Consider the following 16242-nt stretch of genomic DNA (forward strand, 5'->3'; position numbering starts at 1 on the left):
AGACAGCAGACAATGTTTTACTTTCATTCAGATAATAACAAATAAATTGAAATTCTCTATCCTAAAATTATATACTTATATATATATATATATATATCAAACATATTTACTCTGTTTTAAGCACAAAATAACTCATCACCACGAAATAAAACTTCTGTAAATTACCTACTAATGACTTAATAGTATATATTGTCAACAGAGTTCTAAGCTTCTAATATAAACTCAACTACCAAAATAGATTACTTTGATAAAAGTAGATGATTATTACTCCAAAATTTTCAGCACTTTGATATTCATCACTCTCTATAACAGCATCCACCACCTCTTTCCCGCCATAACCGCGACTCTTCATTATGAATTTGTGCTGGCGAACCAACTTAGTGAACTCAACCGAACGATCAGAGTAAATTGACAGAACCTTAGAAATATTTCCATTGATTTCACAAATCAAATCAACATTTTCCACCAAATTAACTGGATTCTTCGACTGTTGATTTTGATTAACTTGCTGAATCAACGCTGTGTTATGATCCAACAACGATTGAACTCGTTCTACTCCGCGGTTCAGCATCTTCCTTAGCTCGATATCAAAGTCATCACCGCCGGAAAATTCTGTTTTCCGGCGAAGATCATGGCCGTCGGATCTCAAATCGAGAGGATGATTACCTTCCATGGGTTTCCATGATTGAATGTTGAAGACATGGATTTTTGAAATTTTCTCGATAAACTTCGCGTAAATGGACAAAGGACCTGGATATTTTTTTTTAGTAATCGTCAGCATAAAATTGGCGGGGTTTTATTTAGTAATTTTGGATGGTCTTTTCGTGCAGTTTTTGAACTTTTGCTGTATAATTGAAAGAAAATACATACGGATTACATTGTCGTATACTAGTATCTTCATCTAACCTGGGATGAACAAAACTGTGCTGTCGTTAACTTTGACAAAATAAAATGGCTTAACATTTTATACTCCTACCGTTTTGTTTCCTACGTTTTGACCAATTTTCACTCAAAAAAAAAATTAAAATATAAAAGCCGAAAAGGGGTGAAAGAAGTGAGACATGGAGGGAATGTTAAATGTTTTCCTAAGAAAATCAATGGAGGGAATTTATGCTTGTTTCCTACGTTTTGACCACTTTATGTTTTCCTTTAATTAAAGTCATGAATTGTACCGTACTAAATAATCACAAAAGTGAGTCTGCGTCTGCATACTGTTGTATCTAGCAGCAGCAGCAGGTCTCACACTCCGATGAAGCATAAAATGCACACAACACAGTGCAACGCACCTCTGCCTAGATGCACATATGTCCAGGTTTATGATGATGGGCAGGTGAACTGCACCACCAGGCAGTCAGGCACAAGTAATAAAATCTATATACACCACTACACATAACAAAATAGAGATAATTGACAGCAATCGACAGATCCCAGAATTTATTATCATTAACCAAATAAATTTGTACAAGAATTACAAAAGCTGGATAGCTGGAAAATGAAATCAATCCCTTAATGTATGAAATTCCTCTATTTTCCTGCCATCCCATATGATAAATACATGTTCTATCTCACATCAAGCATTTGCCAGGTGAGTCCATCCTCTATAGATTCTAGCAACAAGCTACAGTTAATTTATACAAATCTGCACTAGTAAATCTAATCAGACTCACTGTCATTTCCAGAATCCAGAAAACTGAACTCTCTTGGTCCATCAAGTCTTATAAGCACTGTACCTTGGTTCTCTTCCTTCCACTCAATTCCTTCGTTCTTGAGAAGGTTAACCACCTGCATTCATATCAATTTCCAATTGAAACGTTGCAAAGGGAAAAATTTGGCAAACAAAAAATGATATAGTATCACTTGAAAATTCAACACCTAGAAAAGTTAACATTGCTCCTGTAAGAGAAAAAGAAACATCTTACATGGGCTCGAGATACTCCCATACATGAATTTTCACTACCCCAAACTTCAGGCAAGAGCACATGACAGAAACTATAGCTTGATCTTTCAAAACCAAAAGAACAAAAAGCAAATGATGGATATCTGGGAAGGGGGTATATATAGTTTCATAAGAGTCAGCTCTGGTAGCCAAAAGGCCACTAGATTGTCACTCCTCATTCCACAAGCAGCAAGTCAAGTTCCTAAACTTAATAACTAATTCTGTAACTTCATCTAATCACTGGATAAAACTATAGCAAAATCAATAGAAATCTCATCAATTTTTCTACAAGTTGTCAGCAAGATTTAGCTTGAGCCATATAAACAACAAATTAGCTACAAAACACCCTGCCTAAAGCCCTTCACTTCAAAAAAAGCTCCAGAACACAAGACTGAAGAATGTAATGGAAAGTACTTCCCATTTCTAGTCACTAATAGAGCATTATATCCTTTTTTTTTTTTTTTTTTTTTTCTGAGGACTATAGAGCATTATATATTTATATCTATTAATCCCTTACCTTTCTTTCTAACATCTGCCCCTAAAGACATAAAACCTTCATTATGTAAAGCATGTGGACAAAGAGAAAACAATATGTTTACAAGGAGCTGATGCATGGTTTGCATTATAAACAATAGCTAAGAAGCTGTGAGTGCATACCGATTGTTTCAGCATTGACTTTCCAAGACCACTTGACCCACATCCTGTAATTATCCGGATATATTGCACAGCTAAAGCAGAAATTGTATAAACAAAAATAAGAGAACTATCAAGGCAAATGTAGTAACCCCAAATAAAAAGTAAATGTAGAAGAAAAAAAACTGCTCACAAGATATGTATGTTCCAAATAGAAGATGAAGCTTTACAAGCCTCATAGCTGGCTTAACATGTTGCCCATGCAAATCAATTGTCAAAACATTTTCTATTCCCTTATTCCTGCAAAAATAACATTGCCTCAACTCTCAAGATGTGAAAAGAAGCAAACTAAATATAGCATAACTCTCTTATATTGCATGCCCATTGATGAAGCAACCTGGCCTTAAAAATTTGCATGCTTGCTTTTTCATCTGCTTCTCGAGCCATTTTACTGCACAATTTACCCTAACAAAAACATAAAGTAGTGTCAAGATCTAAGGAAAAAAAAAATATCATAAAACGGAAATTTACTAGCTTTGACAGAGATAAGAAGCTCCACCCCTACACAAAGGTATTAAGTACAGAAGTTTGATATTCAAGACCATAGTTACTAGCTTAGAATGTAATAGGGGATTGCAAAAGAAAAAAAAAAAAAAAAAAACAATTCTATTTGAAAACATAATTAGAATAAGATGCACCCACACCAAAGGGATCTCAAAACGCAAAATGAGGAGAGGATAAGTATACATTAAAGCAAGCAAAGCTCAGATTTCTTAGATAAAAGGGCAGTCAGTCATTCACAGAGTACTATACACAAATTCAAATAGTAATTTTTTTAAAAAAGCAATTGAAAGACTTAAAACTCCAAAATTATCCCCAAGTAAAGTAACATTATATCAAGTTTATTACTTCCTCTGTTGGTTTTTAGTTGCAACAGTTCAACCAAAAAGCTCACACACTTTTGATCAAACTGTTGCAACTAAATGTGAATGGAGGAAGTATTTTATTTTTGAATAAATTGAAGGAAAACAAAATTCCCAACTATTGGCCATGGGGAAGTACATGATCCCAGACCATCAGGGCAATATAACACAATCCAAAGCATACATTTGGGAGGATTTTTAGCCCCACAAAATTATCATTTGCTCGTATCATAAGCCAAGACCAAAAAAAACTTCTCTACTATTTTTTTTGGGGGCTAGAGAAATAGAGAGGGGTGGGGGCGCTGAGAGTTAAGAGGTAAGAAGGTACCTGCTCTGACATGTAAGAAGCATAGTTCTTTTCACCATTGGAATATGCAGCAGCAGCCTGCATATAATGCCTCATTAGTAAGTGATTCGGTGAAAACACCTCAACACAAGGTGGATCTAATAATATATACTTCTTTAAAGAGTTTCTTATAAATTAAAAGGTAAATTTGTCAAGTATAACACAATTACAGAAAAACTACCGCAACTACTGTATCCTATTTGCAAACCACTTTTGAGAATATGTCAAAAACAACCTAAAAGTATTATGTTTAAAGAATGACATAGCTTGGCCCACCACTGATCATCCTATGAGTTTTATTTTCCCACAAAGGCCAGTAATCATCATTATATTGTCTTTGGTTGACAAAATGATGAAGAAATGAATATCAAACTACATTAAATTATGGCTTAGAAGTACCGCCATTTAAAGAAGAAGAGAAAAAAAAAAGAAGAAGAAGAAGAAATCCTAAAAGGTAATTATTTGCCTAAAAAAAGAATTGTTTTCCAAAAGTGTTGCTGTATATGATTTAGGTACCTTAAAGACTTTTTTTTTAAAGTGAAGCATACAGAAAAATGCATTGATTTTTACTTTGGCTGGTCCTACAAGGTTTAGGCACCAGGTTAGTAACCCACAATAAAGCAAAAATTTGTCTCTATTTTTATCAACAGCTTTCAAACAGCTATTGAATCCTCGTTGTTAACATACGAATACATGATCAGCTAAAAAATTAATCTACACAAGTACACATCATTTTATCCTTCCCAAAGTCCCAATACAATAAAAGATTAAGCAAAAGAAGAATAGTTCATAAAGAAAAAAAAACCTTTTGGTAACAGGTTTTCATTTTATCCCATTCCTGTCGTGCTGTTTCCCTAAACACCAGATATTCAGCTCCTTTTGCTGAGCAGATAAATAAGACACAACCCGAAAGTAAAATCAGTAAATACAAAATTCAAAGCAGTGATCAATACATTAAGGTAGAAGAATAGACAATATACTGTAAACGAATCAAGCAGCACACATCAAACTTCAGCCATTCTAGAAAAGGCAAGCTAACAGATGTGAGAATGTTGACTCAATGTTCATGCAACACACACTAACCTCAGGAAAATGTAAGTATGCAAAAACTATTAAAAAATAAAACTGAAAATGTCACAAATGGGGTAAAAAATTGAACTTTAAGGAAATAGGCAAATATACATAGATCATTACAAAATCGAAGACAATTGGATTGATCTATCACAGAAAAAATACATACAGAGGCTAATACAAGAGATATATTTTTCTTAGAAAATAGATAATGAAATATGAAGACAACAGAGGGTCTAAATTACTTCACAAAGGACACAAACTACGATGATATCCATTGCATAGAATCACACCACTGTTTTAAGAATACAATGCTGCATTCACAAGTATACAAAAACCAAGGTTTATATGAAAGAACATTAAGAGAGAATTATAATTACAACATTACAATCATATTATAAACTACAAGGGTGTCACCAAGTATTATGAAGTCATACACCAAGGTGGTTGACAAACATAAATAGGTTGAGCTCCATTTACATCAAAATGTCTACCCATCTAATGAAGTTTGGGACTGATTCAAGAATCACGAGGAAACAAGATGTGAAAAAATACCAAGAAAGCCGTCGCTTAAACAATACTTAGAATGAACATACTCACTCATGCCAGGCAGAGGAACAGAAGAAGACATAGCCCCCAAGAGCATAAACAATTACTCCCTCCGTCCCATAATTACAAGCAACTATTCCATTTTGGGTGTCCCAAAATGTTATGCTTGTTTATAAAAATATCATGTAATCATTACTTACTATTTATCTTTCCCATACAAAATACACATATACCCAATATATCATTACATACTTTTTATCTTTCCCATACAATACTCTCTACTTTTTATGATTCCCATACAACATTCTCTATTTTTAATCTTTCCCATGTAATATTCCTCAACTATTTCCATCCACCTTAATTCCCGTGTTTTTTGAGAGGTTTGCCTGTAATTAAAGGACGGAAGGAGTAAAAAATAAACAGCGAAATCAGTAACGAGAAGATTTGACCATTAGGTCCAGGTAGCAATTTATATACCTTGGGTGTTCAATTCTCGTGCAATAAAGCTAGAAGGACCAAGTTGAACTCGCTTCTGCGCAAAAGACTCCATTTGTTTAGCAACATTCCTCCAGTTCATGGTAGATGGATCTTGCTCCGAATTCTTAAGGATATGAAACAATGATTCTAAAACTTGTCGTGGTAGCTCAGGTCCATCAGATCTCGAACTTGCTGCAGCTGGATTACTTGAATGATCAGAACAGGCAAGAGCTTCTGCATAACTCCTGAGGTCATAAAAGATCATTTTAATCAAATAACCTTGCAAATAAAGAATAGTTTCAGACACGAAAAAAATAGAAAAGAATAAACCAGCATATATAAAATTAATAGGAAGACAATAACCTTGCAAATAAAGTATACAAATTTAAACAAGATATCATTCATATCAAATCACAAACTTATATACAACTTTGTCATACTGAACATTTCCATAGATAAGGAGAAAAGGGACCACAAGCCCTGCCATCTAAGTAGCCAATACATCACAAAGGAGCCACTACCCCATAATTATATGGTGGCCTTTTAGGTGGTAATCAACAAGGAGCGAAATATATATACCTGCCATTAAAATCAAGGAGCCGTAAATTATCCTGAAAGTCACCTTCAGAGGAATAAGAATTTGAATCAGATCCCCTATCAGTCTGTTGCCAAAACTATTTCAGACGAGCAAACAAAACATATTAGTATTTATCAGAGTGCACTTACTGAGTTAAAGAAAAAAGGAATAGCCGAATACGTCTTATATCTTATCACAATTTACAAACATGGAGTTTGCAAACATAAATACAAACATATAATTCGCAAACAAGGCAACATGTATAGGTCTATAGGATATTAATTGAACACTAAACCAGACTGGCTCATGCCAAAATACAGATAGGAAAGTACTTAGAAAAGTAAAAATAATAACTCATTTATTCCAGCATTAGTAAAAAAAAAATGACAAGAATAATCCCAACTTTGCCTCATTCGCCCAAAATAATCCCAACTTTGGATTATTTTTTAATAATCCGAACTTTGATATGAATTTACTTTCAATGGTCCCAAGTGACCAGTAACCTATTGGAAAGGAAATTAAAAAAAAAAAAAACAAAAAAGTAATTTACACATGTCACAACATGATTGGTCAAAATAAGTTACTATTAATACTAGTTTTTTTTTTTTTTTGAGGCAAATTATTAGTATTAATTAACAATTAACTAATTATTTTTAAACTAACTATTTTAAAAATAATTAAAAACTAACTATTTTAAAAATAGTTTTAAGAAAAACCACCACCAGCCACCCTCCCTGCCCTTCACCCCCGCCGGCGCCCGCCCCAACCCAACTTGACCCTAGACTCTTCCCACCAGCGTCCCCCTTCCCTGCTGCAACCCTCTACTGCGACCCAACCCCTCCCTTTCCCCGCAACTGCTTTTTGCAACCAATTAATCCCCACTCGCAAGTCGCAACCCCCTTCTGCAACCATGAAACTGGAGAAGGGGTGGTGGTTTGGGTAGGCCGGGGTTGCAGCTCACGGACAGGGTGAGGGTGAGGGTGAGGGTGAGGGTTCGCACTCTTCGCAGTTAGGGCCGCTGTAGTCGGCAAGGGTAAGGTTCGCAAATGTGTTTTTTGGTTGGCGAAATGGATTTGAGGTAGGGGAGGGGGTGTGGGGAAGCGGGGAAGGGAAAGGTGGTACGGTGGTGTTGCCGGTGCGGGAAGGTGGTCGGCGAGGGTGGCGGCGGCCTGGGCTAGTGGGCTGGGCGGGTAAGGTGGTTGGGGCGCTGGTAGGGTGTTTTTTAAGTTATTTAAAATTATTGTTTTTAATTTTTCTTTAAAAAAAATTCTGAATTTTTTTTTTATTTTTTTTTTTACCAATCATATGCTGACATGTGACAGATAACTTTTTAAAACAATTTGATTAACCGGTTGGGACCATTAGAAGCAAATTCATATCAAAGTTCGGATTATTAAAAAATAATCCAAAGTTAGAATTATTTTGAGCGAATGAGGCAAAGTTCGGATGATTCTTGTCAATTTATCCAAAAATAATTAAAAAAAAAAACAAAAAAACACACTGAACTAAATTCAACTCTACAGACCAATTGAGGGATTTCAATGATGCTGTCTCTATTACTTTGTGACAGGTAAAACGAGGCAAAGCTGCATTTATGTCTAGAACTCCCCAGATCCTGCTCAAGAAGAAAATATAATGAGCAGTTCTTGTAAAATTTGACAAAAAGGAAAACATAAGACCACCTTGTATATGGAATACCTAAAACCTTAATTGGGCTCTACAAAGGTCAATAAAATTAATCTTTACCACTCAGCACTTGCAGGATATTGTTTCCCAAAGGCAGAAAATAATATCATTTTGCAAGAGATATAGAGAATGGAGTAAACAGGAAAAGAGACAACACACTGTTCTTTGTAGAAAGATCCCACATGCAAGCAAATAGACTAATATCACAGTTTCGTTTTGAATGTAGAGATGCTTCAGAACCCAATAATCATTCAGTACAAAGAAAAAAAAAAGGAAAGAAAGAAAGCAAATAATCAGACAATCAGGCATGATGCTTCAACCAAATAATGAAGATATAAGGTAAAATCACTCACACCATCAATACAATCTAAATTTCTTGAATATTCGGCACTGCTTGAACTAGAGCTAGAATATTTATCACTGCCAGATGATTCACAATAAGGTGCAGATAGATCAAGCAACACCTCCAGTGCCTGCAAAAGATTCAAAATTTTATTGAACAAGCTGCAAACCAACATGTTAAAAAGCTATAATGATACTCCCTCTCTTTGTAAAGAAACAAATTTCAGTTTAGATTATTGGTTGAACTAGGAGAAATACACATAAATAGCGAATCAAATCTCAGTTGCTATCAAAATTTTGATAACAGTTAAAATGGACTTAGAATTTATTCATGTTCACATAATTCTATCTACTCTGTATATTGCTATTTCATAACAGGTCAGAAGTATATTAAATTTATTAATATTACATCAGAAAGATATAAAATAGATATGCACACTAGGTCAATCGATTGATGTGTGTTGGTATATATGTATTTTGCTACTATAAACAAAAACGACTAACAAAAAACCTGATGCGATCCATTTTCTTTTATAACTAAAGAGAAAGATATGTTGAGTTTTCTTATTTCAGAACTTAGTTCTCCAAACAAGATTTACGTAAATGAAATATACCAACTTGTTTCCATCATATTAGTAAAGGGTGGGAGAGGGGGGGGGGAGGGTTAATCAACAGCAAATATGCGTACATTTCTCCAGTAAATTAGGTGATCAAATTGAATATGAGCAAAATCAAAATACATATGTTCACAAGTAGTACAATAAGTCAGCGGGATATAAGGCTGTGTTCACTGTCAGCAACATCAAATGCATTAAACACCCTCAAAAGTATTGAGTTGCAACGTACCTCTATATCTTAGTTGTAAAGGGCGCAAGGCGCACCAAGGTGCAAAAGTCCTTAGAGCCTAGGCGCAAGGCAAAGGCGCGCGCCTTTTGTAGGAGAGGCGCACTTTATTCATATAGAAAAGAAATAATAAGTTCTATTAAATAAGTGTAAAATTGGAATTATGTGAAAAGGTGAAAGGGACATGTGATCAATAACTAGGGTTCTTCAAATCGAATTGAGGGATATGGGATTTCTCTCTCCACTAGAAATAAATCAACCTAACCGTATCAAAGTCCCATAGTGTTTTATAGAAAAAAAATAACTTACACAATAGCTATTGATGCTTTACAACATAAGGCGCGATATAAGGTGCAAAGGCGTAAGAAGCAGCCTAGAAAAAAAGTGCAAAGGCACGCACCTTTTGTAGGTCTTTGAGCCTCACAGAGCTAAGACGCCAACTCTTGAGCCTCACTGTGCTTAGCGCCTAGGCACACCTTAGGCACGCTTTTTAAAACTAAGCTCTATATAAAGAGTTTATTTATCCTAGAAGGTGGAAAATAGAACTTCCATTAATATATGGCATAATAAATGCTAGGGAATGAAAACCTTACAAAAACCTAATAGGACCTGTTAGATTTCAAGACTTTAACTGATCAGTTGCTTCCCTCCTCAAAGTCCTCACCCACCACAAAAATGTGCAAGACCTTTTGGGGAATTGGAGTTCCAAATTCATAAAAACCTCAGGAACAGGAAGAATATGTAAAATAAATGCAAGGAGAGTATAGGTTATTATCAGAGTAAATTTAGGAACAATTTTAATTCTCAGACTACAGCCTTAACATTTACTTGACCAGCTAAATCATAAAAATGGCACTAATTGGGATTAGATAAGGAATCCCCAAGTCACTCTAACATTAGGTTCTTCCTTTGGAAGTTATTGTTTAATAGGAACCCAAGGCTCAAATATAATCCAATCTGATTCATACACTTTCTGACCTCAGAAAAGAAATTAAATCAATGAGTCATGTATTCAGACTTGCCTAGGCCTATGAACATCTAAAAGTTATAGATAAAACCCTACATCCACCCAAGACTTTAAATCTTGGTTCAGAATTAACCTCACCAACACCAGATCTGTCATGGGCAATGTCCCTTGGAATGTCATCTTCATGTTAACCATCTGGCATATCTGGACTCTGGAAAAGAAGAAACCCCGAGACACTAACTGCCAAAAGCATCTCTTCTATAATGATTGGTACTTTACTCCCCACCAAACCCTGTCCTAAAAACAATGTTGATGCTACATTTTTAGGTGAACCACTTGAACATGAACTGATTGCAACAATAGAAACTTTACAGTGGACAGTTCAGAAGTGGACCAGCTGTTTCCCATTCTCAGACTGCAAACAGGCACTGGAACTCATACAGAGACCAGGAAATTCAGTCAATACTAAAAATATTGTTACTGCAATAGTAATGCAGGGAGTGTGCTGGACAAACCCCAGGACACAGTTAGATTTGAGTAGGTCAACATGCAAAAGATTTTAAATGGGGTCATAAAAAAATTGCCAGATTGATAGCAGCAGTAAACTTCAAGTTTTATCAATAAAATAGCGAAGAAAAAAATTTTGTTCATGATTTTAACCAGATTTTCTAATTGATTGAATCAACACAAACTACAAAGGCAATTCTAAGGCACTCAGCATGCAATTAAAAAACAGCTGGGAAAAAAAAAAAGAAAAAGAGCCAAAGACAACGGAAAGAATTCTAAATTAAGATGGATACCTTCTCAACATCAAACCCACAATTACCTGCAATAACAAAATACACAACTCTTTCAGTATAAGGTGGCCACTATCCACAAGGATATTTATTTAAGATGCCCAAAAGGGGAAGGTATGAGGATAAGCAATCAAGCTTGACATCTCAAATGCCATGCCCCAAATTCATAACAATTGATGAAGAGAGAATAAAGTGAAAACAAAAAGGAATAGAATAGATAGTCATCAAAAAGTAAGGCTAATATTAAAATGATGGAGGCTACCTTTCATACTTTCATTATTTAGGCATGCATTATAACAAAATATATAAATAATTACATAAATTAAAATTTAAAAAAAAAAAAATCTACCCTATTTTAACCCCGTGCCCAACCATTAGTTAACTAACATCCTTCCCAAAGAACCAAAATAAACAATATAGAACAAAGAAATGTGATGCAAAAAGACTCTTATTTTGAGAGCCTTGATGAGCTACACGGACAAGAAAATCTGCAACATAAGTGGATATTATGTCCCTTCAAATTCCAGCTTTAGGAAAGGTAAAAAAGTGACATGATGAACAAAGCATATGTTGTTAATATTGTTGAGTGATCCCCACAATTGTTATAAACCATCAAACATGGAGATGCCCTAACGCATATTTGGCAAAAAAAAACCTCTTTAATCTGCTCCTTGTGGCCTTGCTCATTTCACATGTACATACAGATTTTCTTCCGTTATTTATAGATTCCCAACAATTTCAACAATTAGTTCATGATAGGAATACACATGTACGTAACACAATATCCTAGGCAAGGGGGAAGGCTGCAAAATGCAATCATCTAAAACCCCCTCAATCCCTACTTAGATGATCATGGTCTGTAAGTCAATAACTCATGATGGGCATTTCACTTATAAGAGCAAATGTCCACCTTTTACATTCATAATCTAACAGTAATTTTGCTGACAATCAGACCAACAAATCCGGCAAACAATATCAGCAAATAGCATAGATTAAGAATAAAAAGTACAGGAGCCTCACAGCACAATCAGACCAACAATTCCGAAAAACAAGTTTTAACAGTTGAGCAAACTATATCAGCAAATAGCAAACAAGGTACAGGAGACTCACATAGCACATCTCTAATAACACCCATGTTGAGTTCACAGTCGTCTCCGAGCATAGAGCAGAGAAATTGCTCTGCCGCCTCCATATTAGGCCTGGCACCACCCAATCCTTTTTCCTTCACAAGATCCTTTCTCGAGCTCGAGGTTACATAATCCTTCCCGAGAACCGTCGAAACCGTTCCTGTAGTAGCCACCATCTTTTTACCTCTACTCCCCCTAGAACTCCTAGTCCTATTGCTATCAGAAGAACTGCTCGGTTCTGGGAGTCCCTCCGACGAATTCGAATTTGAATCCAATCCAAAACTTATGGATGAATTAGAACAACGATCTTGAAAAACCTCGGAACTTTCAGATAAACTACATAGAATTTCAGCAGCTTTATTTGGATCACCATTAGCTTCCTTATAAGCTGCTTCAGCTTCTTCAACAGAAGTCAATGAAAATGCTTCCATCAAACTAACTATGATCTTTTCTTCCTCACTCTCAGCATTGATTTTTTTGGTATTTCCAGAAATACTGATATTTTGCTGCTTTGAAGGCTGCTCTCTTCTCTTCTTCCTCTTTGATTGCTTCATCTCTATTCAACACGAAAATGAATTTAACTGTACTGGTATTAAGGTTTAGGATTCGTCGACAAAATCAAAACAATTGAAAAAAAAAAAAAATCAAACTCGAATTCACAACAGAATTTTAAATCAAAAAATTAGGGTTTTGCCCCCGGTGAAAAACTATCAATTGGGGAAAAATCGAAAACCCAGAAAAATTGAAACAGAAATTGCAAGGCTAACGAGGAAGCAATTCAGCAGAGGAAAGGGGAATGGAAAATGAAGGAACCCTAATTGAGAAATCGATTTGGGGGAAATTAGAAAGAACAGCAAGATATTTGATGGATTCCAAAAATTGTTGGTGACGGTTGGCTGCCATTATTGAAGGGGGGTTAATATGCTTCTGGGGGGAGAAGAAGAGAATGCAAATTAAAAAGTAGATTTTTGATCAAAATTCCACTTTACGCTAATTGTGGGCTTAAACGGTGTTATCTAAACTCAAAAATAAACATGACCAAATTCGTTGGATTAAGGACTCTTAACAATTGTGTTTTAAAAAAAAAAAAAAAGAACCTTACCGGTAATAAACCAATTTTTTTTTTTCACCCTATGAATAATTAGATAAAATATCTTTCTTGCCCTTATTATTAATTGATGCATATCTTCAACCATAAATTACATTAAATTATCTTCTGTCAAAAAAAAAAAATTACATTAAATTATCTACAATTTAAAAGTATTTAGGTACAAAAAATAGAGAAATTATCATTGGTACACCCCTGATTTGGCCTTTTTATCAATGATACACCTGCTCTAATTATATCAGCAGCATGCTTGTACTTTGGACTAATTAACTACAGTGATTAATTCGTTAAGTAAACATTAATAATAGGTTAATGACAGCAATATCTACTGTCACATCTACTTCCCTTCCCAAATAGTGAAATCTAATTGTCTTGGTATCATCACCCATTTTGCATAATCAAATATGGAATTTAATAACAAATCAAAAACCACAATTACTTAAGAACACATAATTAAACCTAGGACCAACTATTAATGACACTTAACCATAGAAACTCAAACACACCATATCGAATTATATAAGAAAACAAACACAAATTAAGCAAACAAGCATAATCAGACGCAAATCAGCATAATCAAACGCAAATCATGCACAATTAAATGACAAAATCTACCAACAAATTGAATTAAACCCAAATACATCCATCAACAAAAGCTACAATTTAAATCGAAAAACACAAAATTCAAAAAGTACAACCTTTTTCAATCAACCAAGTAGTGCTAAATTTCTAGGAATTTTGCTTCGATCGTGCGTCAACTAGGGTTTCTCAAAGACATAAGAACATGGGAGGGAATCAGAGGAGATGAAGAAGATGAACAATCATAATTTTGTTTTTTAATTTTGGCAATTGGAGCCTTGGAAGGAGAGTTAATAAGTAGGGGGGGGGGGGGGGAATTAGTCTATTCATGTTAAGTCAATATTGTTGTCATTAACCTATTATTAACGTTTACTTAACGGATTAATTACTGTGGTTAATTAGTCCAAAGTACAAATGTGTCGTTGATAATTATAATTAGAGCAGGTGTATAATTGATAAAAGGTAAAACTAGGGGTGTACCAATGATAGTTCCCCAAAATAAATAAGTTAAGATGAATTTAATAAGAATATACATAATCATGTTCTCATTACAAAAAGTATCCATCAAAAATTGAAATTATATAGTTTACCTAACATTTGAACTGCTTAAAAAAAAAAAAAAAAAAAAAAAAAACTCTGCACAACTTATCCGGATTTCCCTACCTTTTTAAAAGTATGAGTAAACTCTTATGAATAGTGTTGAGACTATTATACCCTTAATTTAAAAATGTTTATTTACTTATTTACCCCTTTTAAAAGTATGACCATACTTTATGAATAGTATTGAGACGATTATGTTTCTCAAATGCTTATTTACATATTTGCCTCATTAATGTTAATTGGTTTTTTTTTTTTTTTTGAACTTTTAAGAATAGAGTGTGGACATTTATACCCCTAAAAATATTTGTTTACATATTTTCTCTAATTAACGCTACTAACAACGCCAAACCGAAAGAACTTTTAGACATGGCTAGCTATGACGCGCGCATTAGCCGCCCTAGTTATATTAAAATTAAGCTACCTTCTACAAATTGGCTACAAACGAGGTGAGACTTATATCCTATTAAACTTTTGAAATTTTGTTTGGACATCAGTCAAACTCATTTGTTAAATTAATAAACAAGGTTAAGCAAAATCTTGAGCTCATTAATAAACAAGGTTCAAAGCATTCATTAAGCCATGAACAACTCTTATTGTAAGCTCGTTTGTTTAACAATATAATTATTCAATCCTGTCAAAAAAATATAAAATATAATTGTTCAAGCTTCAAAGGTTATACGGCCTTTTTACAAGATATAAAAGCTTCTAAAATATACTTGTATAATTTTGTCAAATTAAAATGCCAATATGAAAATTGGCCATATTTATGGGAACATTGATAAAAATCCCCTTTTAATAGCAACATCAAACACTAATACAAGTAGTTCTTATCGCACAATACAATCTTGCCTTTGAAGGTCATAAAATATTAAGTTAGAATAGTAAGGAAATTTGAGCATTGATTAATGATTACTCACTTTATACATTAGACGGGCAATTTATCTTTGTAAGAACATGTGTCTTTAATAGATGTAGAAAGAGTGCAATCAAAGAAATAATTGGTGACTACAAGAGTGCTTTGATCAAATTGAACCTTGCTTTCTATAGAACTTTATTACATCATTATCATAACAATTGGAGAAAGCAAAATGTAGAGTATCTCCTTTATAAGACAACCCATGTACATAATTTTGTTCAATATCTTAGAATATACACCGCATTACGTATCGAAGGCTGTAAACTTGTAATGACCGAAACAAAGAAGAATTTAAGTACTTGATCAAAGGTTTCGTGTAGAGAGCAAAATTCATGTTGCATTCTCTGAGCAGAGCCTTCAATTGTTCCTCCAAAAAGATACTTTGTGCACATGTTATCTATGCAGCTCTAGTAAGACTGCTCCATGGAGTTTGACAACAGAAATAACCACCATCCAGTATGAATCTCACCATCAGGAGGATCTCAAGAGGTCGGATCAACTCCTACCATTATCTAGTCTAGAGGACTAACTGATGAAGCCCGTGTATCAACAATAGTTTAGATGATCTTAACCACCACAAGCCTCTAAATATAACCAAAACCATACATGTGATATGAGATTGGGGCTAGGGCGGCAAACGATCCGGATCGAGCCGAGTTTCAAGCTGTTCGAGCTAAGCTTGATAAGAATTATTCGTGTTCGAACTATCTCAAGGTTGAACGAGCTTTTAAAAATCTTGTTCGAGCTAGGCTTGTTAAGAATTTG

The 16242-nt window shown here is 34.5% G+C and overlaps 1 protein-coding gene across 1 annotated transcript; it reads right to left on the bottom strand.

Annotated features, from left to right (window-relative positions):
- Positions 1-1423: 1423 nt before the first annotated feature.
- Positions 1424-13444, bottom strand: LOC110688264 (SMR domain-containing protein At5g58720-like). The gene is made up of 11 exons (XM_021864984.1): positions 12258-13444; positions 11151-11176; positions 8552-8671; positions 6515-6609; positions 5936-6180; positions 4644-4720; positions 3821-3877; positions 2967-3034; positions 2763-2869; positions 2594-2664; positions 1424-1782 (listed from the first exon to the last, which is right to left on the bottom strand). Exons 1-11 carry the CDS (start codon positions 12826-12828, stop codon positions 1654-1656), a joined length of 1566 nt encoding a protein of 521 aa, XP_021720676.1. The 5' UTR covers positions 12829-13444; the 3' UTR covers positions 1424-1653.
- Positions 13445-16242: the final 2798 nt, after the last annotated feature.

The sequence above is a fragment of the Chenopodium quinoa genome, unplaced genomic scaffold (assembly GCF_001683475.1).
Source record: "Chenopodium quinoa cultivar QQ74 unplaced genomic scaffold, ASM168347v1, whole genome shotgun sequence".
Lineage (NCBI taxonomy): Eukaryota > Viridiplantae > Streptophyta > Magnoliopsida > Caryophyllales > Amaranthaceae > Chenopodium > Chenopodium quinoa.

What these genes read in the sequence shown, in the direction of transcription:
- LOC110688264 (XM_021864984.1), bottom strand. Translation starts at nt 12,828, where the DNA reads ATGAAGCAATCAAAGAGGAAGAAGAGAAGAGAGCAGCCTTCAAAGCAG. An exon ending in ATTTAGATTGTATTGATGGT is followed by an intron (nt 6,610 to 8,551) that starts GTGAGTGATTTT and finishes CGTCTGAAATAG; the next exon opens with TTTTGGCAACAGACTGATAG. An exon ending in AGTCAATGCTGAAACAATCG is followed by an intron (nt 1,783 to 2,593) that starts GTATGCACTCAC and finishes ATATGAATGCAG; the next exon opens with GTGGTTAACCTTCTCAAGAA.